The sequence below is a fragment of the Nomascus leucogenys genome, chromosome 9 (genome assembly GCF_006542625.1).
Source record: "Nomascus leucogenys isolate Asia chromosome 9, Asia_NLE_v1, whole genome shotgun sequence".
In the NCBI taxonomy this organism is placed as follows: Eukaryota; Metazoa; Chordata; class Mammalia; order Primates; family Hylobatidae; genus Nomascus; species Nomascus leucogenys.
Window position 1 is genome coordinate 72,600,837 of NC_044389.1, and position 23,650 is coordinate 72,624,486.

Consider the following 23,650-nt stretch of genomic DNA (forward strand, 5'->3'; position numbering starts at 1 on the left):
TATCTATTAGGCCTATTTTCAGTACTGGTTGAAGTATTGTTAATTAAGAAGATATAATATCATCAATATTTTTGAGAAAATTATCTTAGCCGTAACATTATTCTGAACACTTTAATCATGGTGGCAGCTAAACCTTCTGGTTGTATAACACATTTTAGTAAGAGCTCTAGGATCCTAGCTACACTGAAAGGACGTGAGGCAGGCTGGGGGTCAGTGCCCTCAGGCATCTTAGTTTCTAGGACCCTGGACTTCTGTTGCTAGGCATTCACTGAGAGAATAATTGCAGGGCCATTGTAAGGGTGGTTTTCTCCCCGCCCTCTTTAAACTTGTCTTTCTCTGCTTCTGAAAATAAGTGAATATTTGGAGACAGCCTACAGAGAGGCCAAGAAGTTTCTGCTTCTATTGATGTTAGCATTTGGTTATAACCATGGGCAAAGAATATTAAGGTAAGAGCTACCAATAATTTTTTAAATTAACATTTGCTTATTTTTGTAAGATAGAAGAACTTTGTTAATGTTTCTTCAAATAAGATTACAGGTCTATTTCAAGTATTAATAGTTTAGCTCTTTGTGTGACATACATTGTCTTTTAAAAAAAGCATTAATTTTCCTTTATAATGGGCACTTAGAATGCAGTAAGAGTGTGCAGAGAAAATGTTCTGGCAGAATTCAACAAGACATGTGAAAATAGCCTGAAGAAAAGCATTTATGTTGAAAACTGTTATCTTGTTATTGTTTATGGCATTTTGATTGACAGACTGAATCCACTACTAAATCAACAAACTTTGTACTGTGGAGCTGTTAATCTTTTGGACATGGTATGATGCTGGTTTTAATTTTACAGATATTCTGATTGCTCTGGGTATAGAAACCCTGGGGGCGGACAATTGGTGCACTTACAAATATAACTGCCTGCTTTTCTTTTGAAGCCAAACTCTGGTTTAGCTGTTTACATGTTTTCTAATGTAGCAGAAATTGACTTCTTTGTGTCAACACAATTTCTAAAAATCTAAATTAAAACATGAAATCAGTTAAGTTGGGAGAGAAGGTTGAGTTTAAGCCCTGAAGCAAAAGGATCTGGGTTTAAATGGCAGTTCTGTCCCCCCTCAGCTACCATATCTTGGGCAGTTACTTGACTGCTTGTTAAAATGGGGATTCTGAGTCACTATGTCACAAGAGTTTTAGAGAAATTAAAAAAGATATTATAGCTTATATGCCACTTAATAGAGTGCTTAGCACAAAATCAGTGCACAAAGAGTTAACGATTACCTACTATAGTTACCTAAAGAAGGAAATCAGCATTAATCTGCCCTTCTATTGGCATCAGAAAATTCAGAAAATCTGTAAGCTGTCCAACAAGAATTTACAGAAAAGGTGAGTCACATAGAAGGCTCTGTGGTGCTTAGAGCAAGAACAACTTTGCCTTGAAGATCAAAGAAATTCAAGGATAGGTGAGTCCAGTCCCTTCTCATGATTAGAGGAGAGAAAACATAATGGACATTTAAGAATTGATAAATTATAGCTTTGGTTTCTTATATAACATCTCTCCTTTTTACCAATATATCGCTTTACATTGTATGGAACAGTCCTAGGCAGTGACCCATGTAATCATGGGAAGAAGAATACAGAGGAGAGAACTGAGGCTTGGCAGGATCAAGGGATGCATCTAAGACCACACCAGCAGTACCTGACAGCAGGGATGTTAAAAAACAGTCTCAGGCTCGATCCTGATATTTCTTTCTACACTGCACTGCATGTAATTCTAAAAGAAATGTTAAAGGGTTGGGAACTGTGCAATTCCATTTACACACCTGCAGGCTCTTTGTGTTCCTCTGTCTTGAATTTTAACTACAAATGCTATCAGTCTCACCATACATCATTGCTGTGATTTTTATCTGAACAGTCAAATTAAAAAAAATTTAATTCATTATCATTTCACACTACATATGAAATTATAAAGCTCTCTCTTTTCTTCTTTATTTCCTCCAATTATAGGTATGTCGAACCATATGAAATTGCTCTACAGATCTCAGACGCTGTTCATTTTGTTCACATATTCATCTTTTCTGAATCTATAATAAAGATAATATCTATTATATACCTTTTTTAATGGATAATAAAAATAATATCAAATTTGTTTACCTATATATTTAACTTTTCTGACGCTCTCCATTCATTCTTGCCAATCTAGCTCCATTTTTCTACAGTTTCTCTTTAGCTCAAAGCACTTCTTTAGTATATCTTATAGGGTGGGTCTTCTGAAATCAAATCCTTTCAGGTTTTACCTATTAAAGATGTCTTTATTTTCCCTTTAATTTGAAGGATATTTTTACAAGATATAGAATTATAAGTTGGCAAGTTATCTTTTTCCTTTGAGCACTTTAAAGACGTAATTCTATTGCTCTCTCTCATCTATTTGACTTAATGAAAAGTCAGCTATAATTATGTTCCCCTTTATGTGATATGGCATGTTTTATTTTTTTCCTGATAACTCATCAATTGTGTCTCACCGATTTTGGAAAATTCTTACCTATAAATCTTTGAAAAATTATCTTTTGTCCTATTTACTCTCTCTTTTCTTCTTTATTCCCTCCATTTACAGGTGTGCTAAACCATATGAAATTGTTCCACAGATCTCAGACACTGTGTATTTCGTTCACATATGCATCTTTTTTGTGTTTCAGTTTTGTTAATCTCTTCTGTCCTATCTTCAAGTTAACTGCTTATTATTTCCAGTGTGCTATTAAGCTTATCAAATGACTTCTTCATTTTTGATATGTCTTATTTCTGGCATTTTCATTCAACTTTTTAAAAAATAATTTGTCTCTCTGCTGAAATTCCCTTTCTGTTCAGACATGTTGCCCACCTTCAATACCACATTCTATCATAGTTATTTGAAATTCTCTCTCTTATACTTCCCATATCTTGGTGTTTTCTTGATTTTTTAGGGTTTCTCTCTTGACCATGAATTACATTTTCTTATTTTTTCATTTATCTCACAATTTTTGTTATATGAGGCATTATGCTCAAAAGAATAATAAAGGCTATAGTAAATAATATTTACCTCAGAGAAGGACATTCTTATCCTGTTAACTGTTTAGTGTAGGAGCTGAGTTATCCCAATTTGTAATTGAGCTAGGTCTAATATAAACAAAAATTGTTGTAGCATTAAGTTTTAATTCACCATGCTCCTAAAATACTTTGAGGGAATGATAAGGATTTTCCTTTCAACTAAGTTTGAGATCTGAGCACAGGCAAAGCTCTGGAGAGCTCTTTATTCTTGACAATACAGAGAAAAAGCTCTCTGAACTATGTGTAATACGAGGCCTAAAATGAAGACACAGAATTATGTGCCATCTTGACATCTGAAACCAGAGGGCATCGATGGCCTTAACCCAAAAGTTTCCTTCCCCACTCTGCTCTTGTGGATAAGGTCCCTACCCAATATCCACTGCCTTATCAAGGGGACCAGGCATAGTTCCTGCTTATCCCTGAGTAGTAGGTTTCAGTTCCCTGCCAGCCCACAGAATTATTCGAACAAGCCAGTCATATCCGCCTGTGGGAGCCAGGGGACATCTCAAAGTCCGCCTTCTAGTGTTGTTGATTGTTCACTCTGTTTCCGAGTGCAGCCCTGGTGTGGCCCTGCGTGGTGTGCTGTGTCCTCTTCCTCAGGGCTTTAGTTTATGTATAAACTGCTGCCAATTCTCATCAATTCAATACTGGACATCATGTGTTCACCCATTCCTATAACCTTAGGGTGGGAATTCCTCCCTCACCAATAGGGTGAAGAGAGGGTGATTAAAACACTATTTTACAATGAGAAATTTTCTTCCACTTTACAATGAAAAATCATTTTAAAAAAAATCTCTAGTACATTCTCATTTCTTTCCAGACCCACCCCTGGATTTCTACACCTTAGAAGACATCTTTCCAACCTCTTGCCTTATCTCTAGCCTTTGGAGGACCTTTCCTCCAAAGTTACTCAGTGAAGACCTACCTGCCATGCCTCGAAGCTATTGATTTTCATTCTTTTCCTTTCACTCAGCTTTTGGAGAGCTATGGCAGTGTACTCAGGCGAGGCTTCTTGATGAAGAAATTTCTGGCTCCTCTGTTGGCCTTCTCTGACACTACCCCAACAGGAGAATGAGGGTTGGGACACCTTGTTACAACCTCGTGAGGTGGAAGTTTAATTCTCCCTTCAGGCTTTGCTGGCAAGGGTGGGTTCTTTTGTTTTTTATTTTGCTTTTTTTTTCCCCCTGTGCTGTATGGTGGGACTAGAGTGGTTATTTTCTAAAACTTTCCCTTCTTTCCAGGCTGACAATTCTCTAGTCCTTGGCCTAAAGAGAGCTTTTATTGGGGCTTTTATTGTTTGTGCCCATTGGCGTTCCTAGTTTGCCAAATTCCCCAGTACCCAGAAATGAGGCAAAAGAAAACTTGGGAACTCAGTGCTTCATTGTTCCTTGGGTCACCTAGCCATTCTGCCTTCTTTTGTCCACACTTCAGAGTCTTCTTCTATTTGTTCTGTATATAATGTCCGTGATTTTCAGATGTACTTAGCAGAAGGAATAGGGAAATATGTCTATTCCGTATTTTCAGAAGCAGAAGTCACTAATGATAATCACTTGATAACCAGATACAACTTTCCATTAAGAAAATGAAAATATTATTTCTAAAATGATCAAAAGAAATGAGTTTTGAACTCTTTCACTTCAAGGGTACTGTTCTACTTAAATAGGAAATATAAAATCAGCAATGGTATGGTTCTGTGAACGATTCATACATTCATTTTCTCATGAGGGGCATTTGGTCATCTTTATCAGTGTGTTCCTTATGATTTTAAAAAAGTTAAAACTTCAATATTAGGACAAATATGTTATTTTTTTCCTGATAAACTAATATGTTTCTCTCACTTAATATTAAGAATTATATAATTCATTAATTGTCCATCTTCCCTTTCCTGCCAGCTCACTCAAACCTAAATTTTCTTACCTTCAATTTATTTGCTTATCTTAAATTTTTCTAGCATCACTACCGCTTCATTATCTTTTATTCTACAACTCCTAGTCTTTGGTTTATTATTCTAATGTGGCTGTGATGGCTTCAAAATAAACCTTCTCATATTTATTTTGAGAATAGATAATGTAGAAACAATGGGCTTTCTGAATTTTCTTTAGGAGTAAGTTACAGGAGGCAATCTGACTGAAAGGGTATTTCAGAAGACTTTTGAAGGTGTGTTCCCGGAACAAGTTCATTATATTTATTTAGATTACTTTTTTTTTCTTTTGTGCGGCTATAAGAATGTGAAATAGAGCCCTCCTCAACCCATTTGTTATCACTATACATAGGAGTATGGTCATAGCTTCATCCATTCGTTCACTGATTCAACAAATATTTATTGAATACCTATTGAATCAGAATTGGGCATAAATATCTGTTCTAACAATTACTAACGTGTTACCCTAGGAAGTTATTTAACTTCTTTAAGTTTAACTTCCCATGAGTATAATGAGAATAGAATACTTACCTAACACGTTTGTAAGAATTAAATAATATGCCAAATTTAACTTACCTAGCACATCGACTCATCAAAATCATGCAGAAATCAGTTTCTCTTCTTCTCCAGCCCTTTTGCTGTATGTTGATAACCCCCTTTGTCCACATGTAAATTTGATAGGTTTTCAATATTTTTCAAACACCATTTAATTGAAAAACTCTAAAATTTGTTTTCTTCAATTATTTTTGACAGATATGTCTTATGGAGGAAGGTCATAATGAAATCGTATTTTGGATGTTTTAAACTATTTTAAGAAAATAGGAATTTCTCATGTGAAAAATGAAGAAAACAGCTGCTGAAAAATCCTATTAATCTGGTGGAAGTTAGCCCATACCCCCAACATTTTACAAAGAATAAGTCTTGCAGCTATAAAAATGCTTTGAATAATACACAGCACCATCTACAGTGAACTCCTCAATCTAAGATTCTCTTTTAACTCACATTTATATTTTCTTTTAACTTGATAATTTTTTTTTCTTGTGGTTAGAAAATTAATTCATATGCATTATAAGGTGGAAAAGAACCAAACCCATTATCTCATCACCTACAGACAACCCATGTTGCCATATATAGTGAATCCTATGTTTATGATACAATGAAAAATGACATAAAAATCTCCTGATAGCTCATAATATAATAAATTTCGTGATTTTTATCTTATAAAATATTCATGGTGAACAAATGGCAAGATGGTAAAACATAATTTAATATAAACAACCAAGTGGGAAATGGGGGGTTATAGCAAAATGATGGGGTCCAGGTATACAAAACTGATGATATAGTTTAATCCAACAATAGTATTTTAGTATCTAGTATCTAGTATAATAGTATCTAGAAGAATGAGTAAACTGAGTACTCTTCAGCCAGTCATCTCAGCAATATTATTTTTCTTAATTGTTATTTGATGAGTATTTATTAGTCTCAGAAAGCAGAATTCGAGACAAGGCCTCTGACAGTTTCTGCTGTATTTTATATCTCTAATTAAGGGCTGATCCATACACCCAAAATCACTAAATGAGCTTGAGAGTCTCTGGGGAATTAAAGCGCAAGATGGCTTAGTCGATCAATAGTGAGATACAGAACCTTTAGCCTTTTGATTGCAGGGTCACTTGTAAACTAGGATAGGGGTGAGAAAAAGTCACTATTGGTCAATACCTTGTAAGTGGTTAAATGAATTGCTTAGCTTTGTTCAGTTTTTATTATCATTGGATAACTATTTGTTATCAGTTATAGATCCAATGGGTGACATTTTACCACTAAAGTTCACTTGCTAGACCAGGTTTGAACAGTCTTTCAAACTGTAGAAGAAAACAAAAAATCAGTGAATGTCATTACTCTGGCAGTTTTGTAAATCTTCAAGACAGTCCATTCATCTATTTTTACTAAATCTAGGAAAATTGGTGTAAAATTGAATATAAATAGGAACAGTTTTCCTAAATTTTATGAAATTACTGCTCTTCTATAAGCCAAAGCTAGTTCCTTCTGTGTTTTCCAGATAAAGACACTGTAAGGCCTTTTTCTTTCTACTGAAAACCATGTTTGTATTGTGACAGTTGTGCAGTTTCATTGCTCTTGTTAGTAACTAATCGTTTCCTGGATTGTCTCTGCTGGACCTTTTTGCTCCTTTACTAAGGCAAGGTTTGTGGATTGTTCTGTGGTATATCTGAGAAACGGATGCTTTTTACTCCATATCAGAGTTGGTTGGGGTTGCTGATGATTGTCTTAGTTTAAATAAATACTCTCTAGTAGGTCAACAATACACTTATGGAAATAAATGGCAAAGATTGAGGGAAGAAAAAAATATTAAGCCCAAATAGTAAAAAAATATTAAGCCCAAAGATTGAGAGAAGAAAAAAATATTAAGCCCAAGCTCAAGGAAGAATTAGGCCTTATTTCAAATCCTGGTGCACTGTGTCCAGGAATAAGGACTAGAGAAAATAGCTACAATAAAACATAACCATGCCGGCATTAGATTTCCAATTCTCTAATTTTGAAAGATGGAACTTAATAATCTAATAGCAAAAAATAAAATCTAATAATAGTTTAATAATCAAAGACTGAATATTTAGCAAGAGCATGCCTGGCACAGAAGTTGACAGAAAGATTGGTTACACATGGATTTAGCTTTCAAATAACATAACAGACAATTAGCAAATTGACAGCAAAGAATATTTTTGCTTTCCTTATAATCCTAGCACATAAGAGAGTACTTTGCACAGAATGAGGGGTTATGTAACTACTGAATTCATGAATACATAAATAAATGAGTGAATGAATGAATGAACTATTATAACTTAGTTTATATATCTATTTAAACAGGCTGATATGAAATTTTATAGATGAGAGGTTAATTGAAATCTGAGGATCAGAGATTTGCTGGAGAAATTAAATGATAAATCTCATGAAACATCTCTACCAGAAAAAAACCCATAGAAAACTCAGATAAATCTGCTTCTCTGCTACCTACAACTGGCATAATTTTGTCCTACAGTAAATGTATAAAAGCATTCTATATGATCCCATTTTAATTTATTTTTATGTGACTCCATTTTTTCTTCATCTATCCCTTACTAGTAAAATATTGGTTACCCCCAACCACCAGATAATCAGGATTGGAAAATAAAGGAAGTAAAATTCTGATATTTATTCCATTAGTGGGTATCTCTGGTAGAAGTTCCAGGAGCAAAATTTACAGTGACTTCCTGGTATACCTGTCTAATTCAATTACTTATGCTTTCCTTTTCGTTATTACTTATAATCATTGAGATTAAGTAATGATACAGCTGAAGTATATTTATAAAAATAGAAAGATATACATGTATGTAGATAAATGTTTTATAATTTAGGGTATATGTACCATATGAAAGGATAGAGACACTGTAAACAAGCTTTTGATTATGTGTATGCATGTGGATATACACTTGAACAAAATGCATCTCTCTGGATAGAGCACACAGCAGATAAGAAGTATCATAAAAACTTTTCTCAGTGTCTTTATGTAGTAGAACAAAATGTTAAAACTCCTGTATTCAGTCTATATCAACAAAATTTTACACTCTCTATCTTGAACCTGAAATTTCTCTTTGAAATCAGTGAAACGTGAAACAAGGGTGTACTCAGGAAAAGAAAGTTACTTCATATTTTTCTCATGGGTTTTCCTGATAATAATTGCCTGTGTTTTCCCATTTACCCTTAGCTTTGTCAGAGACCCTTCAGCACTTCCATAGAGCCATCCCACTAGAGGTCACAGATCACAAAAACCCTACAGAAACAGGAAACTGAACTTCCTGAGTACACTACAAAACACAGAAACCTGTTTCCTCTACACATCTCAAATTGGCAAAACTCAGTCTTAGCAGATTCAGTGTGGAAGCAGCTATCAAAAAGGCCATACGGATTTTGTCCCCAAATTTCACATGAGCTACCTTGCTTCAAACTACTGAGATGAAGGGGACAAGATTATTTGTCCTGCTTTGTAGTTTATGGAGTGGGGGTATTGGGCTTAACAACAGTAAGTATTCTTGGACTATACCTGGGGATGGGAACTCTCAGAAGACTATGCCCTCTGCTTCAGTTCCTCCAAATAAAACACAAAGTTTGCAAATACTGCCAACCACTCGCGTCATGTCAGTGGAGATTGCTACAACTCCAGAGGCAAGAACTATTGAAGACAGTCTTCTTAAATCAACACTGCCTCCCTCAGAAACAAGTGCACCTGCTGAGGGTGTGAGAAACCAAACTCTCACATCCACAGAGAAAGCAGAAAGAGTGGTCAAGTCACAGAATCTTACCCTCCCAACCAACGCAAGCATCAAGTTCAATCCTGGAGCAGAATCAGTGGTCCTTTCCAATTCTACACTGAAATTTCTTCAGAGCTTTGCCAGAAAGTCAAATGAACAAGCAACTTCTCTAAACGCAGTTGGAGGCACTGGAGGCGTTGGAGGTGTTGGAGGCACTGGAGGCGTGGGAAATCGAACCCCACGGGAAACATACCTCAGCCGGGGTGACAGCAGTTCCAGCCAAAGAACTGACTACCAAAAATCAAATTTCGAAACAACTAGAGGAAAGTAAGAAATCTTCTTTTCTTTTTGTTCTTTCTCTGTCTATCAGGTCTAGAAGATTCCAAGTGAAATTTACCTCACTCCCAGAAAATTATTTCAAATTCAAGATGAAATTGGATCATATTTATAATTTCACCATTTCAGTTAGATAAAGTTATTGTTAATTTATCTAATAGGGAAAAATGAAGAAATAATATGCAGCAATTTTGTTTTAACTGAAATAATCATTCACTTTTCTACTCACTTACAGAGGTGGTTTTACTTAGAATAGTCATTGCCAAGCAAACTAGAACCACGGTGGCCGTTAGTTTAATTCAACTCAGGGATATGTTGATTGTGTTCCCAACCATACCCACAATATGAAAGACAAAACTAACTAAATAAATAGAATTGGGGCATGAACAGATTTGAAAATTGGAATAGCAGTATTATAAAAAGCAACAGTTGTCAAAGATCGAACCAAGCACACCAGGGGTGCAATCCTGGCTTCAGCATGGTCTAGTTCCATGATTTTGAGTAACTCAATTGATCTCTGTGAACCTCAGTTTCTTCATATGGAAACTACAGATTTAATACAAGGAATGTCAATAAAAATAAAACTTCGCAGGGTTCTCGTTCAGAGAAAAATGAATGAAAAGTGCTTAGATGCATGCTCCTCACAGAATAGGTGCTCAACAACTCAAATTTTGCTAGTACTGTGATTATTTTGATTTGTGTTGCCATCGTGAATATGATGAATCAGAAAACCTATTTTTCAAATTAATTTTAATTTAAAGTTAGAGCAATTTGAATGGTTGAAATAAAATAAAACAAATTTAAAAGAGTATTGTTAAAAAGGGTTTTCAAAAGAAGTGATAGTCAAATCAAAATAAACAAAGAAAAAATATCTGGGTGGGTCAATATTTTACTCATTTAATGCTCAGAGTCATCTGTGTGTTTGGAATACTAGAAGTTTAGTGTTGCAAAACCAAACTTACAAATAGTTTTACATATAATAATACAAAGTCAAGACACCAGACATGTCTTGGGAGCAAAATGGGGTTAAATATCTTACTAATAATAAAATAAAATTCAAGTTAAAAATAGAAGTTGACACACCTGCTATATGAAAGGCATTTGGTTAAAGCTGTTGCTGACATAAAGGTGAGAAGAAGAGAGACACTGGTAAGAACTCTAGCCAATGAATTTACTTATTTCTGTATTATTTATTATTCGAGTCTATTTTTCACTATATTTCAAAAGTTACAGAATTTTTTGAAATATATAAGTAAATCTGATTGTAATAAAAAAGGATTCACTTGGTGGACTTTGGAACAATCCTAGCTTACTGTAAAACAAATAGTACAGATTACAATTTGTTCGCTTTGGGACAAGTAGATTTGCCATTAAAAAAACATTTAACAGACACGTATTAATCTTTCTCATTTTGGGGGACAACAGGATTTTATCTATTAAATAATCAGAACTGTCATTTATTGAGAGCTTTTTCTAAATCACTTGAATGCATCATTTCTGTTAATCATATTTTATTAGAGGCTGTAATTAAGGTTTTAAAAACTAATTACAGTAAAACCTTGGACATTCATGGGAAACGATTGTGAGCTTTTCAGAGATGCTATAGCTAAGAATTTTTTTTTTTTTTTGAGTCGGAGTCTCGCTCTCTTGCCAGGCTGGAGTGCAGTGGCACGATCTCGGCTCACTGCAATCTTCAACTCCCAGGTTCAAGTGATTCTCCTGCCTCAGCCTTCTGAGTAGCTGGGACTACAGGTGGTGTGCCACCACACCCAGCTAATTTTTGTATTTTCAGTAGAGATGGGGTTTTACCATGTTGGCCAGGATGGTCTCGATCTCTTGACCTCGTGATCCACCCACCTCAGTCTCCTCCCAAAGTGCTGGGATTACATGCGTGAGCCACCACACCCAGCCATAATTTTTTAATAGAAAGGGAAATATAATAAACAGAACAAAGAGACAATTCAAGTTAAAATAGCATTTAAATTTTACATACCATATAGAAAGTGGCATGCAATTGTGTCATAACTAGAACTAGTAACTAATAGTTTGATAAATACTAGTTTTTAAATAAATGCTAGTTGTTTTATCCAAGGTCCTTGCTTTCAAAGGTTGGGAACAATTTGATGAATATTTATAATTTGCCCATCATGTGCCAGCACTGTGCTAGGCTTTGGGATACACAGAATTCAAAAAAAAATAATAATTTCTCCTTCTAAGGAATATTCCCTATGAAAAGTAAACACTAACATACTTATCAGACTTCAAAAAATTTTAATATGTGCTATGAGAAAACAAGATATTAAAGATATAACTTGCTGAACAGAACTTTATCCTCTGGATTTTCCAACAAAAATAATCTTAAATTCTTTCTATAGAAAAGTACCAACTGCATGTAGGGATTCTCTCATCTGAGGTCCTGGAGAGCCTGAGGTTTCCTTTTAGTAATCCTTTCCATTATCAAGATTCCTTACTCATTAGGCCATGCAAATGACAATGGCATTAGAGAAAAACCTAGGTCCTTCGCTTTTGGACACAGTGCTGCTGCTGCAAACCCTTGATAAGGTCAAAAGAAGTCCTTCGTACTTTCATTTGATTGGCAAATAATAATAATAATAGAAGCAAACACTCGTATGGCATCTGTTACTAGTACTCCACTATTGTGAGTGAATATATTCACTCATTTAATCATTACTATAGAACTCCATAAAGAAGAGGAAGATTTTATCATTATTTCTTTACAGAGGGATTAAGTAGCTTACCTAAGGTTACTTGGCTAACAAAGCTCGGGGCAAAGATTCAAATCCGAGCTGGCTGGCTTTAGAGTCATAGCTCTCAGCTCCTACATTATACTCCCTTGGCAGGTACAGTCTCTTATCACAACTGGGAGGATAAGCGTGACCAGTTCACTTCCCAGCTCGTGAGGCTTCACAGGCTATTGGTTGCCTCCAGAATACAATCTAGATTTGTTACCCAGTTAGTCACACGATGCCATCCTAGATCTGCCTCCTGCCTACCTCCCCAACCTCATCTTCTGCCACTTCCTGCCTATTCAAATAAATAGTTCTCTGGTCCAATATATGCTGTTTGTTAAACCCACCTTTCTTCCCTGTCTGCCCCTCTGACTAACAATGGCCCTCTTTTGCCATCGTTGTCTCCTTTCATACCTAATTAATAACTCCAGGAAGCCTTCTCAGGTGAAGTTAGGTGGCCATTCTAACTGCTCCTACAGGTCTCTTTGAATTCCCCTGTTCACTGCACTTACGACGCTGCATAATCATCATAATGGATTTGTAGTATCTTTGCATATAGGGACTTATTTTTCAGAGCTAGCAAAGTCTCTGGTTTATAGCAGGTACACAATCAATATTTAATCATACTGAATGTGAAATATGAGGATTAATATGTGAATATAAAGAAGAAAGCTTCCCAAATAAATATTTGCATTTGTTTATGAAAAAAACCTGGTTGATTTAGAATAAACTCATAGTTGTTCTTTTTTCTACCATTCTTGGAATTTTATAATAATTCTTAGTAAAAGGAGTATTTATGTTTGTTACAGGTTCTTTTCTAGATTATTCAGGATTATTCTGGCATATTTTTATTTCATCTTGTAGTTTTTCTTCTTTTTTTTAGCATTGCAGGAACTCCTGGCTAAAATAGACCTATGGTTTCCTGTCTGGCAGAGTGGGTGTTAGTCAATGACCAAGCACTTTAAAATAGGAAGGATGGAAATAAGAAATCAGGATTAGTGTATTTATATGTTGAACAAATATTTGCTGAACACCTTATCTGTCCCCAGCACTGTGCTTGTGCTGGGAGTAAAACAATGAACAAGAACTCCTACATGTCCTGCCTTATGGAGCCAACAGCCCAGTGGCAGAGGTGAGAGGAGGAATAACAGTGAATTACAAATGCTGATTCTGAATGAAGCTTAAGAAATTGTAGTGTATAACAGGGGGAATGGCCTACCAATTGTGAATGGGGTCAGTAAACCTTGCCTGAGAGGATAATAGGTGAAATGAGGTAACGATACAAGCCAACTGCCTACTTAACTTTTCCCACAATTCCCAACCCCTGTACACATGTATCTTAATTTTTACCAAATCAGTGAATGGCTAGTTCCGTAACTAGAAACCTTGGATAGATCTTTGGCATTTTTGTCTCCCTCCTGGTTTTTATCTAATCTATCAGAAAGTCTTGTTACACCTCTAATACATCCCAAATACCTCAGCTTTTCTCCATCTTCTACTTGCCGTTATTCACCACTAGTGTTCTAATTGGTCCACTTCTTTCCACTCTTGTCTACCATAATCCATGATCCACAAAAGGGAGGGATCTTTTGAACATTTAAGTCAGATTAATGCATTTCACTGGATGTAAGTCTTCATTATTGTAAGTGACACATGATTTTAGGTACTAATCAGAAGGAAAAGCATGACATCATACTTGCTTAATTTGAATTTTTAGATTTGTCTTTCAGACTTTGAGATTTTGGTCACATATCACTTTTGCAAACTTAAGAAGAAAATGTAAATGAAACCAGTAAAGTATTTCGAAGGCAATGGCAACAACTGCTATCCGACCACTAGTGACTGAAAAATGCCATTGATTTCCAGACACATACTTGGTTTCAGAGATGTGTGTCCTAAAATCTGTGAAATTTGGTCTTTCATTCATTGTCACACTCCAAGCTCACTGCACTTCATTTCCTCCAGCCATGCTTGCTTCCTTTCTGTTTTTTGAACATGTCAAGTTAATATGCATCTCAAAGGAAACTGTTTTTGCTCTTGCTGGAATGCTCTTTCTGCACCTTTTATAGTGAAGGACTCCTGTTCCACTTGCACCTCCAGCTTTAAGGTCACCTCCTCAAAGGGACCTTCTCTTACCACCCATTGTAAAGTTAACTATCCTCTCACTTGCCATTCCTTATTTTGTCACCCTTATTTTTTTCTTTATAGGAATTATTTGAAATTATTCCATTTATATAGATAATGGTGTATTTTATGACTTTCCGCAATACATCCCATGAAAACAGGGACCTTGCCTGTCTTATTACAACTCTATTTGCTGTCTAGAACAGTGCCAGGCGCATAGAAAGAGCTCAATAAAACTCTGTAAAATCATGGATTATTAGATGGGTTTGGCATCCAGAGGGGAGATCAAGGCTAGCGATATAAATTTGGCAAAGCATTGGTGTATGGAATTGTATTAAGTCATGAATGTGGATGATACTGACAGAAAGAAGGACCTAGAATTATGAATGGAGAATCTCTAATATTTGATGAACTGATAGTGGTGGATGCCAGCAATATAGCCTTAAATGGCATGACCAGAGAAGTTAGGAAGGAATCTATAAAAGTGTGGTGTTATAGAGCAAAGGAAGAAAATATTTGAAGAAGGAGGTAAGTGATCAACAGTGTGAAATGCTGGTGAAAAAGACAAAATGAGGACGGAAAAATTGCCACTATTTCAGTTTAGTGAGCACTGTGCTCTGGCCTGAGAGAATTGAGGTATGAAGGAAGGCAAAAGAGAGCCATTAAAGCCAACTCAATTAAGGAGGGCTTTTATGAAAAAAAAAAAAAAAAAAAAAAAAGGAGAAAGTGGTTAGAAACCAAGGCTAGTCCAAACAGTTATTTATTTTTTGTGCTTGTTTCTTGTTATATTTCATTTTATATACAGCGGGGTCATACATATGTTAACATGTTAATGAAAAGGGTCAGAGGAAGGTTAAAATTTGAATATGCAGAAAAAACAGGAGGGATTTTTTTTTCTGAGTTTAATGACAAATTAGAAAATTATAAATTATTATTTCTAAGTTTAATGACAAATTAGAAAATTATTTTCTGAGTTTAACGACAAATTAGAAAATTACAAAAATTAACCATTAAATTCTGCTGTCTATCATAATAGACATTTTTTTGTGCTCATTTTGTGTGAATTATGAATAGGTTTTAGAAGTGAATTATCTGATCAGCTAATTCTTGTGTTGTTTGCAAAGTTGTTATTAGGCCTAATAACATCCAAAATGGGTTATTCTTACATGCTGTAAAATTCTAAAGAGAAACCATTACACTAAAGGGTATTTTCTTATATCTTTGTGAAATAGATGTCTCTATTACATTACTGCCAGTGAAATAAACACTATATAAAGTATATTCTCTATCAATTTTTACTCATTAATCACATTCTTTATTTCATTACTTTGCTGTTTCTGCTATGTTACTATAAATATATATAGCATTTCATATGCTAGAATTTAATGAGTGTTTATATATTCCTAATAATTAAGTGAGAACTTTTTGTATTCGTACACCTTCTGCTTTTCTGAATATAAAACTATAATTTTAAATTTATTATTTGGGGGTAAATGCTAAGAGAGGGGGTAAATGCTAATTACAGGAACTGGATTAAGCATAGAATTCTGCATCAGGGCATCTGTTAGCCTGCCTTTGAGGTCTGCACGCTGGGAAAGCCTGACACCTACTGGAATAGAAACAGTTTACAATGCCCGGAATATGCTCAAGTCACAGTTAAATGCAGGGAAGGGGGAAGCAAAACATAAAATTAGGTAAAATAAAACAAATTTATGAAAAAGATTATATTAAAGGTTGACTTTAAGAATCATTACTTATAAAAGATATATGTTACACATATTTAATTTGATGTACCGCTTTAAAAATATACTACTTTTCACTTTAAAATTGGAAAATAGGTTGGATCCAAACAGCAAACTCTATGCACATCCTGTGATGGGCATACATTCGGCTCGTTCTCATAAAACTTTACACTGACAGTATTGTGTATAGCCAGTAATTTGTGGCTGTGAGGCACTCTACAGTCATCTACCATTGAAAACTCAATTACATTCACCACACTGTTCCCACTACAGAAAGCAAATTAATTATGCCCGACAAAAATATTTTAATTGCAAAAGTTGGTACATAAAAAAGGGTTTCTTCTTAAAGTCTAAATTAACCATAAATGAAAGTATCTAAAATTCCCCATGATCTGAGCTTTGCATAATTGCTTTTCAAAAAATTATTTTAAATATCAATTTTTTATATGATTCTTTTACAAAACTGTTATTTTTATCTGTTTGAATACTATATAAAATTTTGTAAAAGAATTAAGCATATAAAGATATACTACAAAAAAAGAACCACAAACGTAAATTATTTTGTTGTTAGGAAATAAAACAATGATTTTCTTAAGGAAATAAGTATTGAGATGATATTGTCTTTTGGACTAATATCTAAATAGCTAAATATCAAATGTCTAATGCTTTATTTAAATATAATTTACATATCAAGAATCTTTTTACTAAGTGTAAATTATTGCTTCCCATTTTTATTACCTTTTTTCATGTTGTATATATTTCCCTTGAATTTATGACTAGTGAACTACATGCAAATTATAGTCTTTCAAATTAATAATTTGATTAAAAACTTCTCTTTTTAGCTTGACTGGAAAAAATAAAGATTTTAATAAATAGATTCTATAACACTTTGGAAGTATTTATGTTCATGACTTCTTAAGACTGTAGAAACATTCTGAACATTTTTTTTCCTGAGAGGCAAGCTTCATCATCTGAATTGAACATCAACGATGATGATGGTCTTCTGTATTGGCTTTATGGAAATTATTGACTTGAAATATGCAAGCAATTATGGTTAAGATGAATTTATCAGGTCATTAAAGAAGCAAAACAGGAGCTGTGTCTCTTTGTATCTGAGGCAAAAAAATATTGAGGCCATATTATATATATCCTCTTCAAAAAAAATCCCACTTAACTCTGAATAATTTAATTATTATAAGCAGTGATAGCAGCAAGTATTTTACTTTTCTTAAAACATTTAGTCTTACGACAATCATGTGAGGTAGATAATATTATTGTAGATGCTTCGTAGATGAGGAAGTCACTTTTGCCAGACAAAGTCATGGCTATAAATTGTGGAGTCAAGATCTAAAAGCAGGTAGCCTGGCTCCAGCAACCAACTATGTTATGGGAAATTTTTCAGGGAAATTTTTCTTTATTTTCTTTTGCTTATGCAGGTATGCCCACTGTCCCCACCCCTCACCCTTGCCTAATTCAGGATTACAAAAAAAAAAACAGAACAAAAAACTCTAGGCACAGAAATACACTCTCTTCTTTATTTGCCCCTATGTGTGGAGTTAAAAGAATAAAAATCTTGTCCAGCAGGCAGATCTTCATCATCAGAAATGACCTTCTAATTCTGATCTACGAGGTGAAAAAATGTATCGATGACAGCTCTGATGTTGCCAGAAATGCCTCATTCCCCTCCTCCTTCCTTCTTTTCCCCTTTCCTGTTCTTTTGTCCTATTTTTTCACCCTTTGCTCTATTTCTTACTTTTTCTTCTTCAACTCTCTCTGATTTTGACAAGAGATATGCAAAATTATTATTTATCGCTTTGTGTGGCATTTTTTTCAGTATGTATGTATTTATTTATTTTTATTGTGGTAAAATATACATTAAAAAATTTACCATTCTATCTGTCTTTAAATGCACAGTTCTGTGGCTTTAAGTAGGTTCACACTGTTTTGCAGTCATCAGTGCTATCTATTTCTGGAACGTTTTCATCTTCCCAAACTGAAGCTCTGTACCCATTAAATAATACCTTCCCATTGCACCCTCCCTATCATCCCTGGCAATCACCATTCTATTTTCTGTCTCTATGAATTTAACAACTTAAGTACATCATATAAGTGAAACTGTACAATATTTGTCCTTTTGTGTCTTGTTTATTTCACTTAGCATAGTATTTTCAAGGTTCTTCCTTTTCAAAGGTTGAATAATACCCCATTTTGAGTGTGTGTGTGTGTGTGTGTCTGTGTTTGTGTGTGTGATTTTCTTTTTCCATTCGTCTGTCGATGGACACTTGAATTGCCTCTACCTTTCTATTATTGTGATACATGATATTTTAATGACGTTCTCAAATTAGGGTAGTGTGCTAGGGAGAACACGTACTTTGACTAGTGGTGCTATCTAAAATCTATTTTTATTGACTTAGGACACATAGTTTTCCTCAGGGACTTAATAATTGAACTGTTAAAACAAATGAGGCTTTAGTTGAATTTTTTCCCTGATTATTGACACGAATAAAAATAGGTTTGTTAAGATATAGTTGCCTCCTTTAAAATTCTGTTGTCCTCTTTAAACAAATTATTTTTTATTAAGTGATTTTTTTAAAAAAAGAGGGGGAATTAACTACATATGTCAGACTTATAGAGTTGAGAATGAAATGAGCAGGTTGGATTTGCAAAAAGTAGTAAACACTTATAAAAAAAGTAAGACTAACTTTTGTATATTTAGGATATGTTTGCCCCACTTATCACTGAATTGGGTGGGGATTTTATCGCTATGGACTTCAGGAGTTTAGTGTAAAATGATGTACAACACTATTATTTCATAATTTTGCCATTAGTAATGGTCAAAGTTAAGTTTTGTTTGGATGTATTTTCATGCAATAATAATCTTATAATTAAGACAATGGTTTTTTTCATGAGGTAAATTAGGAACAATATGAATAAATTATTCTCTTATGACGGATTAATATTTTTCTCTCTAAATTAAGTCCCACCAGAGACTTAGTTCTTCCCCTGAAGCATTTATGAATTCATTAATGTATGCATATGTTTTCATTTGCAAACTGTAGTCATCTTTAAGTACAAGATAAGGAAATGGACATTTGAGATATTATACTTTCTCAAGTCAGAGCGGCATGGGTGGGTATTAGGTGAGGTGTGAGGGGTTATTACTAGAGTCACCTGATAATCTTATTTCTTCGAGAGAATGTTAATTTTCAGAAGCAACTATGTCTGTCTTGTCCTATTTTGTTTTCCTCTTGTTCCCCTTTAAATCTCTGCGTTCAAGGGGATGATGGGAAACAAAGGTCGTTCAATCCATAAAGTCTCCCCCAGAAACAACATCTTCTCCAGTTTCTCAAAGAAAATTATATACCATTGGCTTGGTTTATGGTGGCGATTTTATTGGCTTACCTTGACTTCTAATGAACATCCTCAGGACTTGGTATTTTCATACTATTGTGTCGATTAAAGCCACAGTTTATTAATATGAAAGTTTAAGTATTTAGCTACTTTTGAATTAGATGACCAGAAATCTATTCATCTGGGTTCTAAGGACTAGTATAACTGAATATAATAATATAATAATTCTTTGATTATCCCTTTATTTCTTGGGAAAATACTCTGTGTGGTCATTATTTAAAGCCATCTTTTTTGCTTCAGTCCTCTCTCACTCAGTTCAGGATAAGAATTGGTATGACTGGGCCATTATTTAGTCAATTAATGGAAGTTTTTTACGTTAGTCTTTTCACTAGTTTCCTGAAAGACTGAGTTTCTAAAATGTCAAAATAAAAAATATAGTAAACTGTTTATTTATGATGCTTTCTCTTAGTTCATTATCCACAAGTCTTCGAGCTTTATGAATCATAATAGAATCCTTTCCCCTCTCTATTTTATATGTTCAACAAGCTAGGCCTTTGCTCATAACCAAAGATGTCTGCTGTTCCCTAGAACAAACCTTTTACCTATTAACTTGGAAAATCCAAAGAATCAATACAAGCTTTTTTTCAGTACATGTTGCTGCACAAAAGCAACAGAGTTATTACCCTGAAAGAGAATCCCAAATGTGGTCTGCTGGTTGGAAGGTTATGACCCCATGGAAAACTAAACACTTCAAAGTAACTGCTCTCCATCCACCATAATCAATCTAGAAAGGTACAAAGGATTACTAAGTTTAAGCAAAATGCTTGTCTGGGATCATTGCATTTGCCTTTAAACTGCCCATCACCATTTTGCCATGCTTCATTTTCTATTTTTAAATCTACATTTTCAGATAATTTGGCTTTAAAATTATATTTACATTTTTAATATCCCTTAATGAGCTTATTTCATTGGTAGCATAAACCTAATTACGAGTCACACCAGGGGCTCTTTTGCTGTGGATGGTTCTTCCAGTTTACCCTGGATCAAAGATTGCTCGGCCATGAGCAGTCTGCTGATCTGCTTCTTTGCCTCCTCAACTATTTTAGTCATGAGATTGTTTTAATATTTAGCATTTCAAAAGGCCTCTGCCAGGTGACACTATCATTTTGCCTCACAGAGAATGAATATATTTTTTTCTTTTCAAAGCCCTGAGCATATAGTGACGGTGATACTTGTGTTGTTTCTGCCCCACACTCCCTCCTCCACAGTCATTCAGAGAATGTTCATGTGACAATTTAATTGTGCTTCTGTTGAAGTTAGTCAGTCTCAGTAATTAGGATCATCATTGCATTTGCATGAGGAATCTAGTTAATTTTTTAAAGATCCCTTTATTGTGGTCCTCTCAATTTTAAATCTTTTTATTTTTATTTCTTGCTTTTTCCAGTTCTTTGTTTTACATTATTTTTGCCTCAGTTGTCACCAATGATTTAACAACATGTGCCAGCATGTCTTCTTACTTCTTTAAGGGGCCTGAAATTTTAAACATCACATTCAAAAGAACACAATAAGTTCTATGGAGCTCAATTTCTCTGCCTTAGATGAATGACAATGTGGAATGATTAAATCAAGCAATTAACATATCTTTTTTTCTTTTTATGTGTTGTTTTCTGGAATTTGTGTATGATGTACTTAAGTGAGGTTTTACTTTGTGTTTATCCTCTTGGAATTCATTAAGCTTCTTAGATATGAGGGTTGATTTTTTTAAAAAACAAATTTAGGAAACTTTCCCTTTTTTTCTTCTCATGTTTATTCTGCCCAATCTTAGGACAACTTCAGTTTTGCTCATTTATGTTTTTGATTTTTTTTCTTTGTACTTCAGTTTGGCTGGTTTCTATTCCTTGTCTTCGAGTTTATTGGTCTTACTTTCTGAAGTGTCCAAACTTCTGTTAAGCACATCCAGTCCATTTTTAATTCACATATTGTATACTTCTCATTCTATTTAATGGTTAATTATTTTAAAGTCATGGGTTGCTAATTCCAACATCTATGTCATCCCTGTTTTGTTTTGTTTTTTGTATTTACTGGATTTTTACTCCATATACTGGTCCTATTTTGCTGCTTTTTCTCATGTTTAGTTTTGTTTGCTTTTCATGCTGGGCATTGTGGATGCTATGTTATTAGTGTCTGGATTTTGTTGTTTGCAAGCACAAAATAGTAGCCAGTCCAAGATTCAAGGGCACCCCTATATTGACTTTTAAAATGATATTTCTGTCTGGCCCCCTCGTTTTATTAATCTTTAACACATTTTTTAACCATGCTGGTATCCCCAAACTCAGATCTCTATTTTCTTTACTTGATGTCTTTTCTGGAATCCATCCTTCTGTGATGCAGTTTGAAAATTGTTCCCAGGCACAAAACTAGATTGAATGTGGAGCTAACATCACATATTTTCCCTCAAGAATCATATCACTGCATTGTCTACTGCCCAATATCTGAAAACCGTTGCTTTATACATCTTGCCCAGATTTATAATTTTTGCCATAAAAAGGTAAATCTGATAGTTGATATAGCCGGGGACAAAATTCTCTGAAATCTATGTTTTTAGTTTATTATATGAAAAATTATAGAATAAGCTCATTTAACTCCTTATGTCAAGCTAAGATTTATTGTGAAAATTCATAGAATTTGAAGATTAATTTGAGGAAAATTGACATATTTGCATTGGGTTTCCCTTTAATTAACATGATTCATTGGCTTTTTCTTTAAAGCTTTTCAATAAAGTTTAAAATTTTTACATATTAAATCTAACACTTCTTTTGCTGAATTTATTCTTAGGTACATTATTCTTGTTATTTTTTGCTATTGTTAATAGTGTCTTTTTGAATTTGTTGTTGGTACAGAGAAATGTAACTGAACTTAACTTTGTGATTGAATTAATATAAATTAATCTTGTATTAACTCATAAACATTTATATTTGATTACATTGCTGAATTGTCTTTTTAATTATAATAATCTGCATCTAGACCATTTTGTATTTTGTTTGGTTACAATCATATCCACTGCAGCTAATAACAGTTCTCTTCTTTTTTTATTTTTAAACCATTTATTTACTTATTTACTTATGCTTTACTGCACATAATTTAAAGTAACGGACCCGGATCTGAGTTTTTTATCTCAGTACTAATATTAATATTTGCTACAAAAGCATTCTTGCATTTTGATTTATCTTACAGCTAAACTCTGCAGGTTTCTCATTTTAGCTTTGATTTATTCTTTTCTTTATTTTGATCTTGTTAGTGTTTCCTTATAGTCCCTGAGTACAGCAATACAGTAATAAGTTATTTTCTCTTATATTTAAATATTTTAAAGCTAAATAGCAATCTTACAAGGTTTCTGATCTATAGTATGGCAAAAATAGATGTTTGTCTGTGAAAATAATTTTGATGAAAATAGTTCTTTTTGACAACAGTTTTTTCCCTAACAATTATGATCTTCTTTAGGAACTGGTGTGCTTATGTACATACCAGGTTATCTCCCACAGTGATATTGGACAACCAGGTCACTTACGTCCCAGGTGGGAGAGGACCTTGTGGCTGGACCGGTGGATCCTGTCCTCAGAGGTATGTAATATTTCTTGAAAATAGCCACTGTTTTTGTACCATAATAAATTATAGCTGGGAATATATAATGTTATTAATCCAAGGTACATAATACATAGTAGGGTCAGGGGATGGTAGTCACATTATGCTTTAGTAAGTGAAAATGCAGACCCTAATAATATTTGCCTCATATGGTCATTTTTAGAATCATTTGAGATAATGCAATAATATATTTGGCCTAGTGCCTTGTGCTTTGTGAGCATTCAATAAATGTTAATTCTCATGCTTATTTCTATTTTTACTATCACTATTACTTTTACTCTATATCTGGTCAACAATCCTGTCCTTTAATTGCTTATGAATTTCATGCACAATTTTGAAGATTTATTATTTTCTCTTCATGCTAGGTCAGAAAGAAGTTTATAACTTGGTTCATATTCTAAAATTAGGAGAG

The 23,650-nt window shown here is 34.1% G+C and overlaps 1 protein-coding gene across 2 annotated transcripts in view; it reads left to right on the forward strand.

Annotated features, from left to right (window-relative positions):
• Positions 1-354: 354 nt before the first annotated feature.
• The window catches only part of MMRN1 (multimerin 1), a 67,610-nt gene continuing 44,314 nt past the window's right edge, over positions 355-23,650 (forward strand). The window contains exons 1-3 of one of the 2 annotated variants that reach the window (XM_003257538.2): positions 355-446; positions 8,750-9,620; positions 23,098-23,217. In XM_003257538.2, the coding sequence (XP_003257586.2) occupies positions 8,998-9,620; positions 23,098-23,217 (743 nt within the window). In that variant the 5' untranslated portion in view covers positions 355-446; positions 8,750-8,997. Of the gene's footprint in view, positions 447-8,749; positions 9,621-16,131; positions 16,198-23,097; positions 23,218-23,650 lie in introns of those variants that run through there. The other variant, XM_004089019.2, reaches the window with a different exon arrangement.